Genomic DNA, 20,901 nt, shown 5'->3' on the forward strand with positions numbered 1-20,901 from the left:
AAAAAAAAAAAAAAAAAAAAAAAAAAAAAAAAAAAGATTTTAGAATAAAGCCTGCATTACACTCATGAGCTGATCACTTCTGTAAGATATCTGAAAGATTTATGACCAACTCCGGTGCGGTTTCGAGGCTCTCTGAGCACTCCAGCACCAGTGCGGACAGACTCTTCCCCCATGAGCGCCCGAGCCCCAGCTGTACGAAACTCAGCCCCATCCCGGCGACCTTGAGGCCCGGGACCCGAGGCGTGCGTTTGAGTTCGGCCTCCTCAGGGCCGTTCCCGTGCCCGCAGGCACTCGGACACGCCACAGCCGCAGAAGGAAGGGGCCCGCCCGGGCTCTCCCGCGGGACTCCGGCCGCTGGGAGGCGGCGTGGGCCGCCCCAAACCGCCCCGGGCGGCCCCCAGCCCCTCTCCCGGCCCCGAGGCGGGAGGCGGCCTCCCCCGGCCGCTCCGCCCGCGCTGCGGAGGAAGGGGAGGGCGGCCGCCGGCCCCCGGCCTCACATGACTGAGGGCTGCCGCGATGGAGGGCGAGCCGCCCGCCGGCACCGCCGCCACAGGTACGGGGCGATGCGGGGCTGCCTCCCGCCGGCACCCGCTGCCCGCCGCCCGGCTCCGGGGACGCCGCTTTTCGCCCCCCGGCGGGAGGCTCGGGGCTCCTCGGGAGGGCTCAGGGCTGCTCCCCCCGCCGAAACTTGAGGTAAAAAGGGGCCGCCTTCCCCTCCTCGCCCCCCGGGGGCGGCTCCGTACCGCTTCTTGCTGGCTGAGCCCCTCTCCCGGGCAGGTTTCGGGCTGAGGGGGCACCCCGCGGCTTTGCCCCCCGAGTCGCGGCCGCTGTCGGAGGTGCCGACAGGGCTGGGTTTCGCCTGGTGCGTTCGGCGACACGCTGGGGGCTCGGGGAAGGCTGGCAGGGCAGGCACCGTCCCGGGCGCTGCCTCTCCCCTCCCTGCTGGCCCCAGCCCGAGGGGCAGAGCCGGGACTGGGGTGCCAGCAGCGAAAGGAGCCGTGGGGGGAGCTCAGGGGTGAGTCAGGAAAAAGTAACCGCTAAACTCGGTTAAACTGAGGAAACTTTGAGAGGAAAACGCTTCTCTAAAGTGCTTTTCAAGTGGCTGGAGTTTCACGCTGACGATTACTGCCTGTTTTGTTTTTTCTTTCCTTTGGAAATAAAAGCTACTAGAGGTCAGAAGTGAGTAATATTTATGTAGGGTAGGGTGATTTGGTTCGATTATATTGAGGATCCAGTGTAAGTGTTCTTTTGATAGGCCTCTGACCCCCCTGCTGCAGATAAGACATTAATAAATAAATAAATTATTTTGGAATATTTCTGTCCAGGACTGATGTAAGATATTGGGATATTGAGCAGCAGCCTTTGTGGAAAAAATGTCCTACTGTATCAAAGAGAGAGCTCACTCAGGTATGTCTATTATGGTTTTACCATCTGCTTCAGGAGCCTTATAGAGATAAAACTCAGCTGTCTTTGAGTGCTTTTCTTCTGATTCACTTCCATGCTCATGATGGTGCTTCTGTAACTGTCAGATCTGCTCAGCCTTGTTTAGAAAATTTGGCTTTCTTTGAGAGAGGTTATGTTGTGTAAACAGAGACAGCAGCTCATGATCTTAGTGAAATAAAAGTATGCCGTGGAAGGAGGCATCTTCTTAATTTCTAGCATCGTGCTGTGGGTTTGGTGATCTTGGGAATTTGATACTCATACTTTACGTTTTCAGAGGTCAGCAATTAGTCAGTGAGTATTCTAGTAGGATCTAAATCTCTCATGTAATACTGAGCATCCTGAAAGGGCCTATAAAGGGCACACCTATAACAGGACACACATTCTTAATTTCACAAGATTAAAAGTACTTTAACACAAGCAAAAGATAAGATAATGTCTAATGTATTAAAGTCGTTTCTGCTAAGTTACTTGTATTGATCTTTATTGTTTTTGGCTCTTGCTCCCCTTCTAGCTTGTTTTGCAATGACTGCAGGGAGCTAATCCAGGTGTGCTGTCTGGAGAGGAAGGGGGGTGTCTCCTTGTCTTCTGGTGGTAAATCTTTAACCGTGTGTGCAGCCAGTAGAGAGGTTGGGTAGGGAACGCTGTACCAGTTGCAGACGGTGGAATTTGAACATAACCACATGGATTGCCCCCGAAACTTTTGAGTTGTAGTGGGTTGGCATGGGTTGATGGAGAGAAATAGGGCAGTTACAGGCATCAAACTGGTACAAAAGGATGGGAGCTATAAACAGAACTTGGGATATGACTGACCTTGTTCAGTATACATAAAATGTGTAAAAAGGCCATCCAAAGGCTGGAGTGGCATGTCATTTTTGAGTACTTAACATTAGGTCAAGCTTTTGTCCAGTGTAATTAAGAGGATGAGAAATGTGCAAGGAAGATAAGAAATAAAGGAAAATTTCATCTGATAGGGTTTTCTTGGAAACGGATGTTCGTGGAAACTTGGCAATTTTATAGTTAAGACAAACTGCTGCTGTTAAAGACTTGTGTGGGAATTTAGGTGGAATATAGCTATGTGGCTTTCTGAAAGCTATTGTCACAGGAGGCTTCTTGCATGTATTGTGTCTGAATTTTCACGCTTCCAACCTCTCTTTAGAGCTGGGTGTGAAGGAGGATAGCTCAGCAGTCCTCCATTGGGAGCAGAAAGCTGTCCCAGTAAGGATTTGACTTCTGTCTGTAGCCTTTGTGAACGTTCCTCGATGGACTTTACTCCCTTAATACTATTATTCCTTCAGTTCATTGTATAGCCCCATCTCACTTTGTGTTTGCTATGGCTTGGGACTATGGCCGCACAGCTGACTGGCTGATGGAATGTGAAGGAATGTGTTCCTTGTATTCCCAGACTGGGAAACGGCGTAATTAATCACTTGATCTAAGAGCATGGTTAACAGAACAGGGCACTAGGCTTAAAGTTAGTTCTCCGTTCTGGCATGCGTATCTGTGATATTGTAAGGAGATAACTTGCTTTTTTTCCCCCCTTTCTTTCTGCCTGCTGTATGTGATGATGATACTTTGAGAAGCCTATAGCTGCAGGGGAATACAGAAATGCTAGCGTTTTTATTAAATTATTATCAACTGAAGCTTAGATACCTCACATGAATACTTTTAAGTTGTAACATTACTTCTCTGCTTTATTGTGGAAAGCACCAAGACCTGAATAGCAATATGAAATTTAGTAATCTGAAGGGAAAAAAAAACAAGCCACCGCAAAACAACAGAATCATCCCCACGTCCTCAAAATAGAGGAAAAAACAACCCAGACCAGCCAGCACAGAACACACATTTGATATGCGTACTGAGAAGGCTGGGGATTTTAAGGAGGAAAGCAAAATGTTAGAATCTGTATTCTAACATCTAGGCTTTTGATAGAGTAAATGTTACTTTATCTTGTTTTGGTGTTGGATGGTTTGTATTTACAAATGAAATCTTGGGAAGAAGGAAGGCCACAATCACACCATCTCTTAATGACAGTGAAACTAAATGAGATAACTTTCCTTGTATCTAGTAAGAAATACAGACCTCCCCTTCGTGTTGAACATAGAACCAGGGATTGCTTTTGTTGGTCAAAGTAGGCTGATTCTTTTACATTGCTCCTTTCTAAATAATAACTGCATGGTTTAAAGTTCCTTAGAAAATAGGAGTTTCATACAGTTGTCTCAAAAAGATATGTAATGCCCTTAATAAAAATAAAGCCTTTTTTTTTGAACTTTTTTTTTTTTTTTTTTTTTTTTTAGGGGATTTCAATTTATGTAAGATTTTTTTTTTAAAAAAAGGGGAAGAGAATGGACTTGAAGTTGTAGCTGAAGTCTGTGTCAGCTTTTAGAGAGACTGCTGTGGACACTGAAAGGGAGTTCTGGAATTAAGGAGGAATGTGTTTGACAGAACAAGGGGGAAAGGCATTTCCATAATTCCTGAGGCTTTTCATGAGAAGACAGAAAGGAAGGGGAAATGCTGATGAATGATATTTACATTGCTGTTAGAGTGTGCCTGGCCCAGAAGCCTTCAGTTTTGCCAGGAGGAAATCTGAGGTATCAGTGTACAAAAATGCATGGTTCTTTTACTCCCCTGCGTTTCCTGTGAGTTGGATTACCTCTACTCCATAAGGCCGTGGCCTGTGATAACGAGGAGGAAATCTTAGTTATTTTTCCTAAAGGCTTTCCGTCCTTTCACATTCCTTTCTGCATATAGAAGATCTGCCACAAATATAATAAGTAATTCTATGGCATCTTCTATATAAGCGTGTCTAATAAATTTAGTGGATTAACACCCAAGTATGATACAGAGTTACGCTTGGCAGCCGCCTGTGAAACAGAGATAAACTTCCAAATGTGGCTGACAGAGCCTCGGTGGGGAAGGGAGATCTGCTCTGTGGTTTGCAAGCTATGCTTCCAGTCCTTGTATTGCCCCTCTCTTCTACATGTGCCTGTAAAACTCGTGTGCAGCTAATCAGAGACTTGAAATTTCACACGTATATGGTTGTAGAAGTTTTAGATTGAGGAACCCAGTAACTCTGCGGAGGGCAGATTACTGTCCAGTTGTATATAAAGGAGCAGTGAGCTCAGGGTGCTAACTACAGCTTGAAATGTGGGGCATAAAGTGATGTAGCTTTCTATTTCGGTTGTTTTCATAGTTGTTTTCTTTTACAATTAAAAAAAAAAAAAAAAAAGGCTATGCTTTGAATGCTTCTTTAAACTTCTATTTCTTGTCTTCTTGCCGACTGCCTGTTTGCTCGTGTATTCTTTTTAGCTTTTATAGCAACTTGTTTTCAGTGATGCCAGGCTACTTCCTTATGTCTTATTGACAACAGATGGAGAAACTCTACTGTAGGAAAAGGATAGCTTTTACAAAAAGCTGATTGAATTTTATCTGCTTCCCTGTGCTATGGGCAACCATTCCCTACCTCCTTTCTATATTCATTTACTGCTCTATTTATATAAACTTTGTTAGATGATGATCTGAGACCAAAGGGAATGTTTTCAAAATTAGCTGTTCTCAAGGAGCGCGCGTGATGGGAAACATTAAGTGTGTTGTTACAATGCATGTAAATCCTTGTATTGGTTGAACACAGGAGCTCATACCAATGAGTTCACACTATTATCCACCATTCCTGGCCAGGACTCTTGAGGCTGTTTCTGAATTGACTCTTTAGTAAGTAGAATGAAAGTTGGGCTGATGAATAGTTTAAGGATACATTGTTCTGCGGGGTTAATGTTAATGCCAGGGTGGTGTTTTCCAGACCAGGTTAACAGTTGCAAAGTCACTTTGCAGTGTTCTCAGACTCGTGTTTGGGGGGGGTGCAAGTTCACCCTGACTAGCTGTCTTGTTGGTGTGGAAGAGAGATGATTAGTTAAACAGTAATTATTCAGACTTCTTGTATGACTTTAGATATTTAGACAAGGTGGGATCTGAGTATTTCAGGAAGGGGCCGAATGTGTGAACTGCTGAGAAAAGAAGGTATTTCCTGAAGGTGAATTTTAGAAAGCAAATTTAGAGAATAACTTGGTGAAAAGTGGGAAAGTATTTCACCTGAAAGAAGCAGCATGACTGATTTGTTGAAGGAACCTTGAGTCTTGACTAGATCTCTCTGTGGGTTTTCACTCTGCACTTGTCTTTGGGGTAACGTGGGTTCAGGTCTCCATAATGAGTAGGAGAGATCTTCTCAGCATTAGGTGCTGACGGTTTGGATCATGCAGCAGATTTCAGGACTTACAGGTGAAATACTGAGGGATTCACAGTTCATCCAGTTGGTCTTTTCCCTCAGTACTTATCTTTTCCCACTAGGAGTTTCAGTAGTTCAGATGGTGCCGAGCCCCAGAGCAGGGAGCACTTTGTGTCGTGAAATTCCTGCTCTGTCTGCTGGCCAGCAGGAAAACGGAAAGCATGGAGAGTGGTTCAGCAGGCAGGAGCAGTGTTGTGCTAGTGCAGGTTGGCACTGCTCTCGGAAGCAGGTGGGCTGCATTTTGGCTAGCCCCTTTGGGGGGACTGGCTTGCTGTGACTTCCTCTGAAAGGTGAGCTGCTGGTTCAGCACCACATAGGACTATGGAATTCTGTCAGGGTGTGTGTGCGTGCAGGGCAGAAATAAAATCGCCTGTGTCATGTTGCATTTCATTGATGTGTCTTGAGCAATTAAAACCAAAAATTACAAGGGCGTGCACCCGGAGAACCGCTGCTTTGGGGAGGGAGGCTGTCTTGTGCTCTTCATACTGCTCTTTGTGTGTATTTTTAGTGCTTCCCCTTGGGAGTAGGGTTTATTATAACCATGCTGCACCATCAAGTATCAGGTGGGAGGATTTTACTACACAAGAAAATTGTGTGCTTTATTCTCTGAATTCAGAGTTTTTTTCCTCCTTTCCTTCTCAGTTCAGCATCTATCTGAAAAGTGGATATACAGATGTGTGTTACCACTTTATCCAGCAGTGTCCCTTGTCAGCACTGAATTAGCTTGCATTTTCACTACAAATTTCTGGTAATTAACTGGAACTCTTCAGCAGCTGCTTGTAGGTGGGGTTAATAGGCGATACGTTATTCCATTAAAGCAGAGGTGTTAAGACTTGCTTCTCTGAGTCACCTTTGCAGGCATCTGAAGCCTGATGAGACATGTGGGATAAGGTCATTTGTCCTGGATTAGGTTTGGTTTCCTTAAGCCATCTACAAAACAAAGGCTGCAACTGTCTGAGGAATTGGAGGTTGCCTCCCCATTTTCCAGGGCCTTGAGCACGTGAAGGTACAGGTAGGAAATCCTTAACAGGAGGTCAGGGCTGTCAAGGTAAGGTTATGAATGTATATCTTCCTGAGGGAACTTCTTACCAAACTTTTGAACTATGTATCAAGGCTTACAGGAAAAATTGTTTCTATAGTGCTACTGTCTTCTGTAATATCAAAATTTTAGATGTGTTTAAGAAGGGCTGTAACTTTGACACACTTGCAAGGAGGGGATTGTTAATACTCCTCAGCTTTTCTAGGTGGTTTTCATCTGTGGATACAACTTGTTTTCTAAAAGAACTTGCTCACAGTATCCCTTTTAAACAGATGTATACAGAGAGGAAACAACCCATCTGTTCCAGATCCAGAATGGGTTGAACAGTTTCCAGGATAATAGCCACATTTTTCACCCTGTTGCTGGCTTTTGATATGTGTAAGATGGGTGGAAAAAATGATAGCTTTGTAAAAAATGGGGTGAGCTTTGTTTGCAGTCACATAACATGCAGTCATGAAGTCAAGTTCAGATAGTGGGCTTGAGTCAGTCTTTAAGAGAGCATTCCAAATCATCCTCCTTTCCCCTTCTTTGGTGTAGTCTGCCTTCTAGAGCCATGCTCTTAGAGCCATCTTTATTCACTTTTGCATCTTGCTGGGAATTAGGATCTCTCTCTGTCCAAAGCTATCCAGCTACAGCTGAATTCACTGTAAAAAAGCAAAACCAACCAAACCACAACAAAATAACCCTATCCTGTTTGGTTTTTAGCTACAAGCAGTGGAATCGATGTATTTGGAAGCTATTTCCTGAGCTTGCTGTGATGGAGTAAACTGTCTTGTAGGAAGACATTACTAGGATCCTTGTTCTCCTGCTATTGAACTTAAACATATTGACATAGTAAATTACCACAAATCATGCACGCTCTCGCATACTGTCATACAGTTTAATATAATTATGTCAAACAAAGTGTCTCTCTCCTTTGTAATGGCCTGTGAAATTAACGTATTAGATTTCTGCAGTGCAGTAAAATAGCACATTTTCTTTACTTCCATGAGTTGTTATAGGCAGGATCCAAAAGTGCTGAGCTAGGGTTTCATTCATTTTGGCAGATCCTGCTGTGGTGGGAGCTGGACAGACAGGAAATGCAGGCCTCCTAGCTGATTCACGGAACAAATTTGGCCTGTGATTCTTCTTTTGCTTACTGGAGATGGCTTTCTGACTCGGTGTAATTGGTAGTGCTCCTGGGTGTAGCAAAGAGGGAGGTTCCAGTGTCTCGAACGTGTGGGAAGTAGCATAGCCTCCTGGGGGAGGAGTGGCTTCGGTGCTCTTCTGGTCGTGTTGCACCACTGCAGGAGCATTGAGGGAAGAGAATATTTTAAGGCTCCTTCTTTCAGTTTATCTTTGCAGGGTCTACTGGACTGTTTTTCCCTTTTTGTCTTTTAGATTTGGCAAAGCCTCCAGTAAATGAACCGAGGGAACCGGAACAATTTCTAATGCAGGCGCCCCAGGGAAATCCACTGCTGCTTTCCCACACCCTACAAGAGCTATTGAGCAAGGATAGTGTGCAGGTGGAGCTTATACCTGAGAAGAAGGGGCTTTTTCTGAAACATGTGGAATATGAGGTTTCCAGCAAGGTAATGTGAACAAGCAATGCTCTTAGTGAGAATGTGTCTTCTCAGGAACGTCCACGCAGTTGCTTTTGGCACAGTCTTGTCTGCTTTGATAGGTGTGTTGGGTGATGCTGGTTTCAAGTAGGCCAGTTGAACTGATTTGCTTTAAATGCCCCAGCCCAGTGCTTTCCTGACCTACGTTTTGGCAGTATGGTACATCTTCTAGCTGAGGTCTGATGCGTAGTCAGCTAGTTCTGCAGAGTGAGTGGATACCATTATTTGTGCTAACCCACCTGAGCTCTCTAGAAAAGCACATGTGTAGCATAAATGGAATGATTCCAGAACGGATTGGTGTATGCTACTGTGTATTTCAGACTATTTAGAGCTTGTGAAGAAATTGTATTGGCAGTGCTAAACTGAAATCCTTCAAAAACAGAAAAGGTACTGCAAACCCTTCCACAGAGTCCAGGGCACTTCCAGTTTACTTGCCCTAATCCTGACCTCAAGGTTCTGCTCTTGGTATCAGTGAAGACTGAAGGTGATATATCTTTTTTTTATGGAACAGCCAGTGAAATAGCTCTCCAGGATCTTCTGTGTTTCCCCCCCCCAAGAAATTGGTCCTATTCTAAATGGACTATGAGCAATTTGCAGCTCCCAGGCCCCCAAAGCACCAGTTAGAGAGTAGCACTCAAACCGTTGTGGTCACCGTTGTCCATATTCAGCATCATGTTTGGGTCCCTTATCTGCAGTGATGGCCAGGGCTTTAGGCTGGTGTCTGTAAGGTTCTCAAAGACTGTTGTGTGGGGGAAAAGGGCAGACAGGGAATGTTTCTGTGGGCTCCTTAGGGCTCTGTTTTTGCCCACAGTATCAAGACCCTGGACTGAGACCCTGATGGTCTCTCTAGGAATTGAATTTAGGAAGAAACTCATTTCCAATGCCCTTCAGTTGCTGTCATCCCTCTCAGTTCTATCTGTAGAACTATGCTTCTGGGAGAAGAAACAGTGTGGCTTTGCACTTCATCTAAGATCTGCAACACAAGTCAGCATCAGATTTCAAATCAGACAAGGGGAGGCCCCAAGGGCTGTACCCACTGTGTTCCAGTTGTGTGTCTTGTTGCTTTATTTCTGAAAATTCATAGCGTCATAGTAAGGGGAGCGTGATGTGCAACGCAAAAGTAGTGAGAATGCATATAGTCATATGTAGTCTTTGTTACTAGCCGTTCAATAGATCAATGTGTAGTAGTAGTGGTAGTTTTTTATTTGTTGGTTTATTTGTAATTATTTTTTAAGGACTTTTACTTCTCAAATACCTCCTTGTAGTTTCCACTTAGCTCCTTTTGGAATGAATGCCTGGTTTCCTTGGTCTGTTTTACATACTGATCTGAGAAAGACTGAGTTAAAGGCTAAGGTTTTAATGGATCTTTAAATGTTTGTTTATAGATCTAGCATCAATAGAAGGTCTCTCTTTGTCTTATGAGGTTCATTTAAAAGGTCAGGCCTTTGGGCTAATACTTAATATGATCTAAGCTTGTTTTGCCACCTCTGGATCTGAAGCCGATTTAAGGAAAGTTCCCAAGAGCTAAAGCAGGCACCTGCAGTACTTCAGAAAAGGAGCTCTTTAGGGCACTTGAGTATTGGCACTAGTTCTAAGTGTTCTGTCTGATTTGAAAGAACAGGGAGTTTGAGGGAGTGGAAGTGTGGAACCACAACGGACTTAGAAATATTTGCCATCTTTTAGGAAACTTCTCCTTTCCATTTCGTCTTGTGTGTGAATGGAGTGTGACATGCACTTTTACCTGAAATCTTACTCTCAGAAGATTGTTACCTCTATTCATAATGGAAGGGTGGCTGCATTTAGAGACTTTTCTCCTTATTTCCCACCACAAGACCTCTAAAAATAAGGAATATTTTATTTCTGCAGCCTCTTTGTGAGATTTCTTTCTTTACTTTTTCAGTGCAGCTGATGGTAGAAAATTAATGGAAATGCTGCAGATCGTCCAGCCTGTGTATTGATTTTTTTTTATTTTTTCCTGTATTGCAGAGATTCAAATGCTCAGTCTATCGGAGATATAATGACTTTGTGGTGTTCCATGAGATGCTGCTGCAGAAGTTCCCGTATCGTATGGTGCCAGCACTACCACCCAAGAGGATGCTGGGAGGTAAATTTGGGTTGCTCTTTTGTCTGGAGGGGTTGCAGTATGAGTATGATCAAAATGAAACCAATGAAAACAAACACTTGAAAGAATTGAATGTCTTTGCCTCTGCTTGGCTCAGAAAACAATTCTGAGAACTTAATGCACGATTTGGAGCTGTGAATTATTGCTGTCCTAGAAGTCTTTAGGGGTAACATAATCTAAAATTTCAGTGTGTATGCATGTTTTTTTTTTTTCCCATACATCTTGGAATCTAATAACCCTTCTGGTAAGATTCAAGGGGTAATTCTACAAAAGAGCATTGCAGAGTTGCAGCTGTCATATTTTTAGGAAAATAGGTTATGATGATCATATGTGCTTTGTGATGATCATATGATCCTTTGAGTGTAGAATTGCTACTGTACTGTTGACCAACTCTAGTATGCAAACAGCGCTGCGTGCTGTTTTGTGAGGTGCTCAGAATAGGAAAGGTTCATGGAAATGCCATCGCTCTTCTGTAGCGAGAGAAGACTAAACATAAAAAAATAAAAAATACATTATAAGGCTTTAGACTGCAGAGGAACTTATTCTGTAACAACAACAGCAAGTATGTAGGATAATCAGAAGTTAAAAACTGAGGCTGGAATGTCAGCTCACTCAAGTATATTGTAGCTATTAGAATAGAAACCAACGAAGTATCCCAAGACTGAAAGCATGTTGAAGTTCATTCTGCTACATTTTTCGATAATCCAAAATATTGGCATTGTTTTTAAATTTTTATTATTTAAAATGATGCATATCTGTATAAAATTCTATCTTGTTTTATGCTTTATCTGTGAAAGAACAAGCTTTTCACTGGTTTGTCTCCTGCCCGAGCTGCTAAGCTTGTTTCAAAAAATAATTGATTTCAGTCAAGGAGTCTGTGTATTGCTACAATAAAAAGGAATTGGTAAACAGTGAACAGAGCACAGTTTATAGTGAACCAGAACAAAGCAAAATAATTCTATTGAAAAGCTTCAATCGTCATATATTTTTTATGACGGAATGCAAATTGTAAAGACCTTTCTTTTGAGGTTGCGAAAACCAGTCTGTTGAATTTGGCCTGATTCAGTGTTCTCAGCCAGAATTTCCAGAATTTCCACTTCATGCAACACCTGTGAGCAAAGTGACCTTCTCTGATTTATCTTGGTGGAGAGAGGATGCTTGAAAGAAGTTTCCAATACATATAATTTGTCAGTTGCTTATTTCCTGGCATTTCTGATGTGTTGATACTTCTGTGCATTCACTGGTGCATTTCTTCCCATACATATCAAATGTTTAAAAAAAAATCTGGCAGGATTTGTTCCCAAACTGCGCTGGTAGTACAGTCCTAACGTAGTCCACAAGTGCGTAGAGGCAGAGAGTGGTGATTGCCTTTAGTCCAGTTACTCTCTATATAGAAAAGCTGCGTAAGTGGTGTTAAATAGAAACTGCAAACAGGAAAAAGGAAATGGAATGGGTAGTTCTTGTTTCTGAGTAGGTTAATGTTCTGATAAATGGAACTGTACAGCGCAGCATTTGACAGATCAGTGTAGGTGTGTGAATCTTGCATATTCCTTAGTCCCAGAGCCTGATAGATAAAGCTGTGCGACTTGTATGCTCCTGTAGTAAGTTACACTCTTACCTCTGTGTTGGTATAACATGGTCTTGGTAAAACATGGCCTAACATCTGTCTGTCAGATGAAGGAGGATTGATAGTCTGCTCTGCTCGTTTTGGAGGATGGCAGCAAACTGGGACAGATCATGTAGGAAGTGTGTAGACGACTTCTGAAATCTCCGTGTAGTCTAAAGTATGAACAAAGCACAATCAAGATGTGGAACACTAATGAATGAAAAAAATAATTTGATAATTGCCTTACTAAAGATACTAATAGAGACTTCCTGCAGCCTGTAAACTCCCAACTTAAACATGAAGGCACCTTTTGTAAATTTTAGGTATCCATTTGCCTGTGCGTTATTTTAATTTCAGTTTTGCTACTTCCTGCTCCTTCAGATTTATTTTAATATATTTATTTTAATATAGTTCTCCACTTTTCCTGAAAAGATGCTAGCATCTCTGATTTACTGCTTTGCAGCATTATCACCTGATTGAAACTCTTTCCTGCTTCAGGAAGGAAGATGAGCCGAGCTTCTTTTAGTTTAACAAGTAAAGACTTTGGGTGGATGTACTGCAGACTGCGAAGCAGATAGATCTTCAGAGTGCTTTCAGAAGTCTTGCATTAAAAAGATGGGTGCTGATATTGATGAAGCAACTGAGGAACAAAAAACCACCTTTCTCTGCCCCCTACCCACAAAATGTCTGCAAGTGCAGAGGAGGCAGAGCTGAGGGTGAAACACACTGAAGTTAGCTCTTCAGAACAGTGAGCAAGAACTGTAGTCATCTGTGGTACGATTGGTTTGAAACTGGAAAGTGGCGGTGTGATTTGCATTGCAGTAGCACCCGGGAGTCGAACAAAATGAGATCCTCTTTGGAGGCCACTTAGGGAATTCATTCAGAGGACTAAAGATCTTTGCATCCCCGCAGTTTCTAAGCAGAGGGTTCAGATCTTAGACTCAGTTGTTTGTCCTGCTTACTTGGCCCGTCCTGTGGAAATGCACCCAGGGATATATGTGCAGGATTTCGGTAAGATGTAAAGAACCACTTAAAGGAATTGTCCTGGTGGTCAATCTAAAAGATGTGTTTCAGAGAGCCAACGGAGTACCAGTGACCATTCTTTGGTTTTGTTGAAGCGCTTTAGTGAGGTTTATAAGAGTAAGGAAATTACTGGACTGAGTGTTTTCTTTTTTCTCTTTCTGAGCAGCTGTAAAATGTGGTTTATTAATTGAAGTTTAATGTTCCTTCCTGTAGCTGACCGAGAATTCATAGAATCAAGAAGGAGAGCTCTGAAGCGCTTTATAAACCTGGTGGCTCGACATCCTCCTTTCTCAGAAGATGTGCTCTTGAAGCTCTTTCTATCTTTCAGTGGCTCAGTGAGTACTTGTTAGTGATAGTCTGAGTCTGCACACCTTCCCGTAACTGCTTTCCTGGGCACAGAGTTCAGAATTGTTTTTGACTTACACATTGGTGCTCCCCGTGATGAGGAACTTTTTTTCTCAATAGATATTTCTACAGCTGGAAAGGGGAATGTAATTTCATTTGATGCCAGGAGTACAGGATTTTGAAAATGGTAACTGTTCTTAGGGGTATACATGTTATGATTTCCCTTGAACTGAACTTAACCTGGGTAAAGCTGTATCTGCTAAATTGTGCCTTCTATGATAATATGAGAGACCTGTGTGAACTGCCTGTTTCACTTAGTTCTTGCATGCTCATTTGCTTCTGTCTCTTCTTTAGGATGTGCAGAATAAACTAAGAGAGTTAGTCCAGGGAGTGGGAGATGAATTTATGACCTGCAGATTAGCTACCCAGGCCAAGGTATGTATACGTATTGCTTGCAACATATAATTTGGGTTTAAGTGGCTCTTTCCTCTGGGTAAATCAGTTACAGTGTGTGTTTGGTGATAGAGACCTTAGGTAGGGGAGAGTTTCCAGAGTTTGAAAGACTTAAACTTGTAACTTTTATAGAAAGTATATTTGACTTTTAAGGACCTGATATTTCTAGCTAAATAGTGGTTCACAAACATGAGAAAGATTAAACAGTGAATCCTGCTCAGAATGTGTTTCTTACTAATTAATTGTGCCTGCATACCAAACAAATGAGCATACCACAACATTTAAAAGCTAATATCTTGATTGATATCTTCCATGTGTGTTCGTGTCATCATTCTTTATTTTTCTCCCTGTGGGAGAGTAATTTGGATTGTTTTAGAGAAGTCAGAAGTTCTGCATTTATCTGCTTATCTCAATGATTAGTGCTACGGCAGATTTTAAGCATACATTCGCTGTGCTCATTGAGCAATTTTAGATTGAGTTGTTGTTCAGGTTCCTGCATTGCTAGCAGAAGATTTTGCAATCAGAGCTTAATTCAGGCTCTTACTGGGATGCACAGGTCAAAAAGAGCTTAGCTGAACTTTCAGTACATGCTTGACTTTGCAATGCTGGCAGTTTAGTAGCTTCAGATCAGAACCTCTGGGCTTGAAACCTCACAAACCCCATTTTAACTTCATATAGAGTTGAAGATTTTGCCAACTCTGTCTGTACCCTGTATTTGAACCTCTTTCTACCTCTGAAAGTTAGGGGTATTTGTATGATATCTGACTTGGAGATCTAAATTGCAAAGCTGATCTCTTCAGGGCTGCTACAGGGTGGAGAGAGAAGGAGAGTGCAGAAGTCTGTCTCTCTGCTGACTATATGATGTGCCTAAAATTAAGATACGGGAATATGCCTCTGGTACCTCCACTAGTAATCTCTCTTGCACTTCTTCAGGACTTCCTTCCAGCTGACATACAAGCCCAGTTTGCTGCCAGCAGGGAACTCATCAGAAATATTTACAATAGCTTTTACAAGCTTCGGGACCGTGCAGAGAGGATAGCTTCTCGAGCCATTGATAATGCCTCAGATCTCCTCATATTTGGAAAGGAGCTAAGGTAGGTTGGGAGAAAGAAGATTTGCCAATGTGAACATTTCTGCTGTTGCTTCATAACTGAGAACTGTTGTGAGATTTACTTGCAAATGGACTGGTAAGAATGGGTATTTCAATGCATGCTGTAGGTTATAATCAAGTTTTCCTACTGCGAAAGAAGAAAATGCATGCTTTCCTCTAAGGTTGCATTCTATAGACCAACAAAAATAAACAGCAATAGCTTGACGTTCAGGTACTGACCATGTTACCTCTTCCCCCAGTATATACGTAGCACTACTTCTGTGGCTGTGCAGTAGTAGCTCTGCACCGTGACCTGTTTAGACATTTGAAACTTGGAACTGCTTTCTGCAAATAAGTGCATGTGCTTGGTGGAGTTTGTCTCCTAGTTTTAAACATTAATTTCTGTTCTCCTAGTGCTTTAGGCTCAGACACTACACCGCTTCCTTCCTGGGCTGCTTTGAATAATAGCACATGGGGGACTCTGAAACAAGCCTTGAAGGGTCTATCTGTTGAATTTGCACTTTTGGCAGATAAGGCTGTGCAGCAGGTGAGTTATTTATTTATTTGTTAACTTTTTGTGAAATGAGAAAGGTGCATTGGTGTCTTAAGTTTTGTCTTGAATCACAAGTTCTGTGGGGATAGGCACTTAAAAAGTTTAAAAGGGAGATTGTAATCTAAAGTTGCATCCTCAGCCACCAGCCTGCTTGTTCATGCTTGAATGAAAAACCTGGACTGTGTTTAAATGGGGAAAAAATATAATGGGCAAACGGGTGGGGAGAAAGGCCTGGTTTTTTTCCTTCTAAATGGTTATTGGACAGGTTAAGTTGTACTGCTCCACTGAGCTGTCCAAAAATCCTTCATTCTCTCTTATTTACCTGCTACAGAGAATCCAGAAGAATTTCTGAATCAAGTTTTGACATTCACATTACTTAAACACTACATGAAAGTCATTCAGACAGAAGTGTCATATTCCTGTGTAAGCGTACAGCGTGATAATGACTGTTAGAATGATGTGACATTGTGACAGTCTGAGAAGCAAAAATAATAGTTTTGTCTTCTCACCTCCTTGTGTTAAAATACGTAGTGTGCTTTTATAGATCCGTTGGACTGATTCTTTATTCTGCAGTTTATGCTCCAAAGAGCTCTATTGATATAGGAATAAAAGGCAGTATTTAGAAAAGAGGAAAAAATAAAGTGGTGAAACTTAGCTTGGTGTCTCATTTGTGCTTTCTGGTGCATGAACTATTATGGGGAACATGCAGGTATTTATAGATTTAATGGATTAGTTATCTTGTAAGAAGGAAAGATGAAAGATTGGAGAAGTCTGCAAAAGCAAAAAATTTGAGGCAGAGAGAGCTGAAAGGACTGACATACGCAGGACTGTGAAACTAATTCCTCTTGTTATAATGATCAGTCGATTGGAAAAGCTGTTCCTGCTCCAGTCAGATCTTTGTTCTGCAGACTGAAGACTAAATGCCACTGTGACATCTGAAAGATTTTTGATGCAGTTGTGTAACCGTTGATATGCCTTGGGGAATACTGTGGAGGCCTGCGTGGTGTAAGGATGTGAAGAGCTGTGATGTTGGTTCTTGCCAGGCTTACATAAAATGTACTTTTTTCCTTGTTTTCTAGGGTAAACAGGAAGAGAATGATGTGGTGGAGAAGCTGAACCTTTTCCTGGATTTACTCCAGTCCTATAAAGTGAGCTCTGCTGTTCTTCTGCCAATGAAAAAGTTGTTTAGAACAAGCTTGTGCTTTTTAGAGGGTGTAACGCCAACTAGATGGAAAACTGTGAGGCCAGTTCAGAGGCACACTGGGCATCTGGCAGAGGGAGGGGAGTGTCTGTTGGCCTTACTTAGCTCTACAGCCTTACTGATCAGCTATTCTTGTGATGAGATCTTGCCAAATGGCAAACCCTGCAAGAAATTCAGAAGTACGACTGCTTGAATTACATGGATCAGCTAACCATTTTCCAGATTTAGCTGCTTTTGAGTCAAAACAGTGAATTAGATGGCTACTGTTAGGCTCATGGAGACAGTTCATGAGTTCAGTCACAAATGAAAGCATTTTTGTTGATATTAATCTCACAGTCAAATGCACTTTTTAGAAGCACCTAGTGAAACTGTGCTTGGCAGCCGCTCCTGACATTCCCAGGGCTGGACTGAAATAGAAGGGTACTGGCAAGCTATTACTATGACTAATTGCCAGCACTTAATATTGAGAAGGTCACGGAAGATAAGTGGCCTGATAAGATCCAAAATGTTGGCTGAAGTGATGCTCCAGATTGCTTGGACCCGTACCACTGAGCTTAAGTGGCAGTTTAGTTTCTTGAATTCCTATCTGACAACATTTTTTCTGACCCTCTTGAAAATAGAAACAAAAATCCGCAGTGGAGAAATTACGAAGTGTGATGATGTGTTTGTGTTCCTGATGTACTTGGCTTGCCTCTGCCTGCTGTCCCTTAGCACTCTGCCCAGTTCCCACTAAGTACCTGGTTTTGTTCTTTTTCCTGTAAAGGACCTATGTGAAAGACATGAGAAGGGGGTGTTGCACAAGCACCAGCGAGCATTGCATAAGTACAGCATGATGAAGAAGCAGATGATGAGTGCCACAGTGCAGAACAAAGAACCAGAATCAGTGGAGCAATTGGAGTCTCGGATTGTGGAGGTAGGGCAGATACCTGTGAGAGCAAATGGTGGTAGTGGACTGCTGTAATGACACCACTGTGCGGCTCAGTCATATCTGCAGAAAGCCATTAGACAGAAATGGTAACTTTGGGTAATTTGAGATCCCTGCTGTGCTTCAAGGAAAATGTATTTGTTTTCCTCTATACTTATTACTGGCTCTCTGGCAACGTGTCATTTGCCGGAGGTGTGGAAAGCAGCAGTTTGCATGATGGAAAGTGCAGTTGCTGTCCTATGAAATGGGCCCAGGCACTGCCTTTTTTAGGTTCTTGTTAGGTGTTTGAATTGCCAGAGTGGTGAGGAATGCTGTTTTCTCCTGCTGCAAGTGAACCTCCTTGGCACTCTCTTCCTGGCATTGTATTTCACTGAATTCCTCTTCTTTCAGCAAGAAAATGCTATCCTAACTATGGAGCTGCGGAATTACTTTTCTTTGTATTGCCTGCATCAGGAAACACAGCTCATCCACATCTATCTGCCTCTCACCTCTCACATCTTGGGGGCCTTTGTCAACTCCCAGATTCAGGGCCACAAAGAGGTGAGTTCTTCTGGCCTATGCTCTTTTTCCCATAATACGAATGAGAATTTTGAACTGATTTATTTTCTCCTGTGGGTCTTCCTCCTCTAAGCATCTGTCCAGCTCAGATCTTTTAAAACTTCTTAATAAGTTACCTAAGGTATTTCCAATAGGGAGTGAGGATCAAGGCTAGCCCTTTCAAATGATTGGGTCTTCATATAGCAAGTTTTCTGCTGTTTTTTTTTTTTCTTTTCTCATCTGTGTGTGGCTTTACCCAAAAGATGAAAACCCAACTGTTAAATAATTAGCAATTCTGTAATGAATGATGTGTGCTTGCTAAATGTGCTTGCTAAGGGTTTTTTTTTTTTTTGCCATGCTACACAGGAATTGTATGACAAGGAAGAACTTCCTTGTTTTCTCTTTAAATCTAAGAGCGCCCTTTTGTTAATCCCTAAATATGACCTCCAGCGTTCCCCATGCACAGACTTTGTTGCATTCATTGTATTAGAAAAGTTTTTACAACTGCAGTTTGTACCTTCCCTTCAGTGAAGGAATTCGACCAAGGTATGGGAAGCTTCCCCTCCACCTCTGCTCAGTCAGTGTAGCACCAGTCTAAAAGGGACGTCTGGGTCTGCTGAACTTCTCCAAAGTGCTTCAGGAAATTTGTGTCGTGGTTTTGATTATCCTGAAATTGCTGCTAAAATACAATGTGGTGAGATAATAACCTATCTTGTCTGTTTGTTTTCTCTCCCTTTTCCCACAGATGAGTAAAGTTTGGAATGAGTTGAAGCCGAAGTTGAGTTGTCTCTTCGTGGGATCTAGCAATATGCCAACTCCACCATTGTCACCTCCAGAGGGAAACTTCTTCTCCAATTAATATTCTGAGCATCTAGCATGGAGCAAGAAGTGCAATCAAGGGAGGGGTGGGACCTCTACCTCCAGATGTTAGAATGGATCCTCCAAACAGCTTTTTTTTTTTTTTTTTTTAAATACTGCTGCTTTGAGCTGCTCTCTGATTTAGACAGACTGGACGTGGGGCAGAACATACAGTTGTAAAGACGGTCTCTTAATTTTGAAATGCTCTGGGGCAGAGCTGATTTTTGTTATCCAAAAGACACTCGTCACAGGGTCAGGATGTGACATGGTGCAGTGAGGGCTGCAGCGTTACTGCTGATGCCTCTGCATCTTGCACTAACAGCCCTCCAATGATGTTTATCTGCACAAATGTGGACAAACTTCTAAAGTACTGAGATGAACAGGATATCTGAAGCACTTGCTTACAGAAGGGAGGTGGATTGCCTTTTAAGCTTGGGAAGGTCAGTGCTGCTGTGACACAGCAATTTTCCCAATGAGGCATAGCAAGCTGTATGTCAGTGTTGATTCAGCTCACAGTTGCAGGGCAGCCTAGGGACTTGCTCACATTTTTCAGTTTGGGGCCAAAGATGACTGGGTTCAGGAACTCAGAGGAGTTTGCCTGACATAAACGAGAAAAGAATTGAATGAAACACTCCTTAATTGTAAACCACTCCTATTACACAAGCAGAACAGCTACAGGGTAGCTTGTTTGTTTTCTTCTGGAGTTTCTGACATCTATCTGCTGAGTAGCTAGCTGTTTAGGGCTATTGGAGAACTGCTGACCCGATGGCTGGTGTTTCCTCTGGTCTAGTATCAGATGAAGTATCCTGTTACACCAGTAGGCTGGGATGCAACGCTGATGAAATTGATTAGCAAAAATCAGTATTTATCAGGATATTACTGTCTTTTCTGGCTCTGGATAACATTGGTGTGTGAAGAAAAGAGAAGTGAAGTGACAAGTGACAGTTCATCTCTAAAAAGAGCATGGCCCTCAGTAATGTTTTTTTTTTTTTTTTTTTTTTTTTTCTGACTGTGATAAAGGGACTAAACATTTTCCATGTCTCACTTTGTATCTCCAGTGACTTTCCCTCATGAGGGAAATGGCAGGGGAGAGAAGAACTTGCATGTCATGTTACCGTAGAGGAAATTGTGCATATCCTCTAGAAAAACTGATAAGTGAAGAAACTGCAAACGTGTGCAACAAAACTCGACACTAATAGTACCCCCGAACCTACCTTCTGTGGGACCAAATGAGTTGTCAAAGGGGAATTTGAGAGTTGCCATCTTAGCATTTTCTTTGAGTGGGTAAAGAGGAAGCTTGTTAACAGGGATGAATGCTTGCTGTTAAACTGGAACCGTTACAGTATTTTCCCTTTTGGGGGTACTTTCAGTAGTAGGAAATATATTTAAATCACTTAAATCCTATGATCACAAAAGCTTTTTTTTCTTTTGTTTAGAAAATTAAATGCAACATGAAGATCTTCCTAGACCATGTGGAGATTATGGGTTAGTTCCTTCATTTAGGAGGAAGATAATAAGCTATTTGCCCAGATTCATGAGACAAGCAGATCCATTACATACAGCCCCCCCGATACGTGGTAAAGTGTGCTTAATGTGGGTGAATTTAATGGGTGCTGAGCCTTAAGAAGTGTGTAGGATGCCTGGTTTAACAACAGAATACACTATCAAGAGCTTTTTATAGCAATTCAAATGTTAACTCTCTCCCGAGTCTTTCCACCTACATACTTGTCCGTACTGGCCTTGTCCGTTGAGGCACTAACTGCAAATGGCTCTGACAGATCCGATTCTCTCTCCTGATTCCGATTCTCTCTCCTGATTCCGATTCT

General features: G+C 42.4%; 1 protein-coding gene across 7 annotated transcripts in view; it reads left to right on the forward strand.

The window, feature by feature from the left end:
- SNX8 (sorting nexin 8) overlaps positions 1-20,239 on the forward strand; it is a 23,741-nt gene extending 3,502 nt beyond the window's left edge. For 2 of the 7 annotated variants that reach the window (XM_035340001.1, XM_035340002.1), the window contains 10 exons: positions 8,142-8,332; positions 10,349-10,466; positions 13,327-13,448; positions 13,813-13,893; positions 14,845-15,005; positions 15,416-15,548; positions 16,634-16,702; positions 17,519-17,668; positions 18,071-18,220; positions 18,963-20,239. In XM_035340001.1, coding sequence (XP_035195892.1) covers positions 8,192-8,332; positions 10,349-10,466; positions 13,327-13,448; positions 13,813-13,893; positions 14,845-15,005; positions 15,416-15,548; positions 16,634-16,702; positions 17,519-17,668; positions 18,071-18,220; positions 18,963-19,076 — 1,239 coding nt within the window. In that variant the 5' untranslated portion in view covers positions 8,142-8,191 and the 3' untranslated portion in view covers positions 19,077-20,239. Of the gene's footprint in view, positions 1-401; positions 554-657; positions 694-1,325; positions 1,408-6,565; positions 6,771-8,141; positions 8,333-10,348; positions 10,467-13,326; positions 13,449-13,812; positions 13,894-14,844; positions 15,006-15,415; positions 15,549-16,633; positions 16,703-17,518; positions 17,669-18,070; positions 18,221-18,962 lie in introns of those variants that run through there. The other 5 variants (XM_035339999.1, XM_035340000.1, XM_035339998.1 and 2 more) reach the window with 5 other exon arrangements.
- Positions 20,240-20,901: the final 662 nt, after the last annotated feature.

This window comes from Oxyura jamaicensis, chromosome 14, assembly GCF_011077185.1.
Source record: "Oxyura jamaicensis isolate SHBP4307 breed ruddy duck chromosome 14, BPBGC_Ojam_1.0, whole genome shotgun sequence".
Lineage (NCBI taxonomy): Eukaryota > Metazoa > Chordata > Aves > Anseriformes > Anatidae > Oxyura > Oxyura jamaicensis.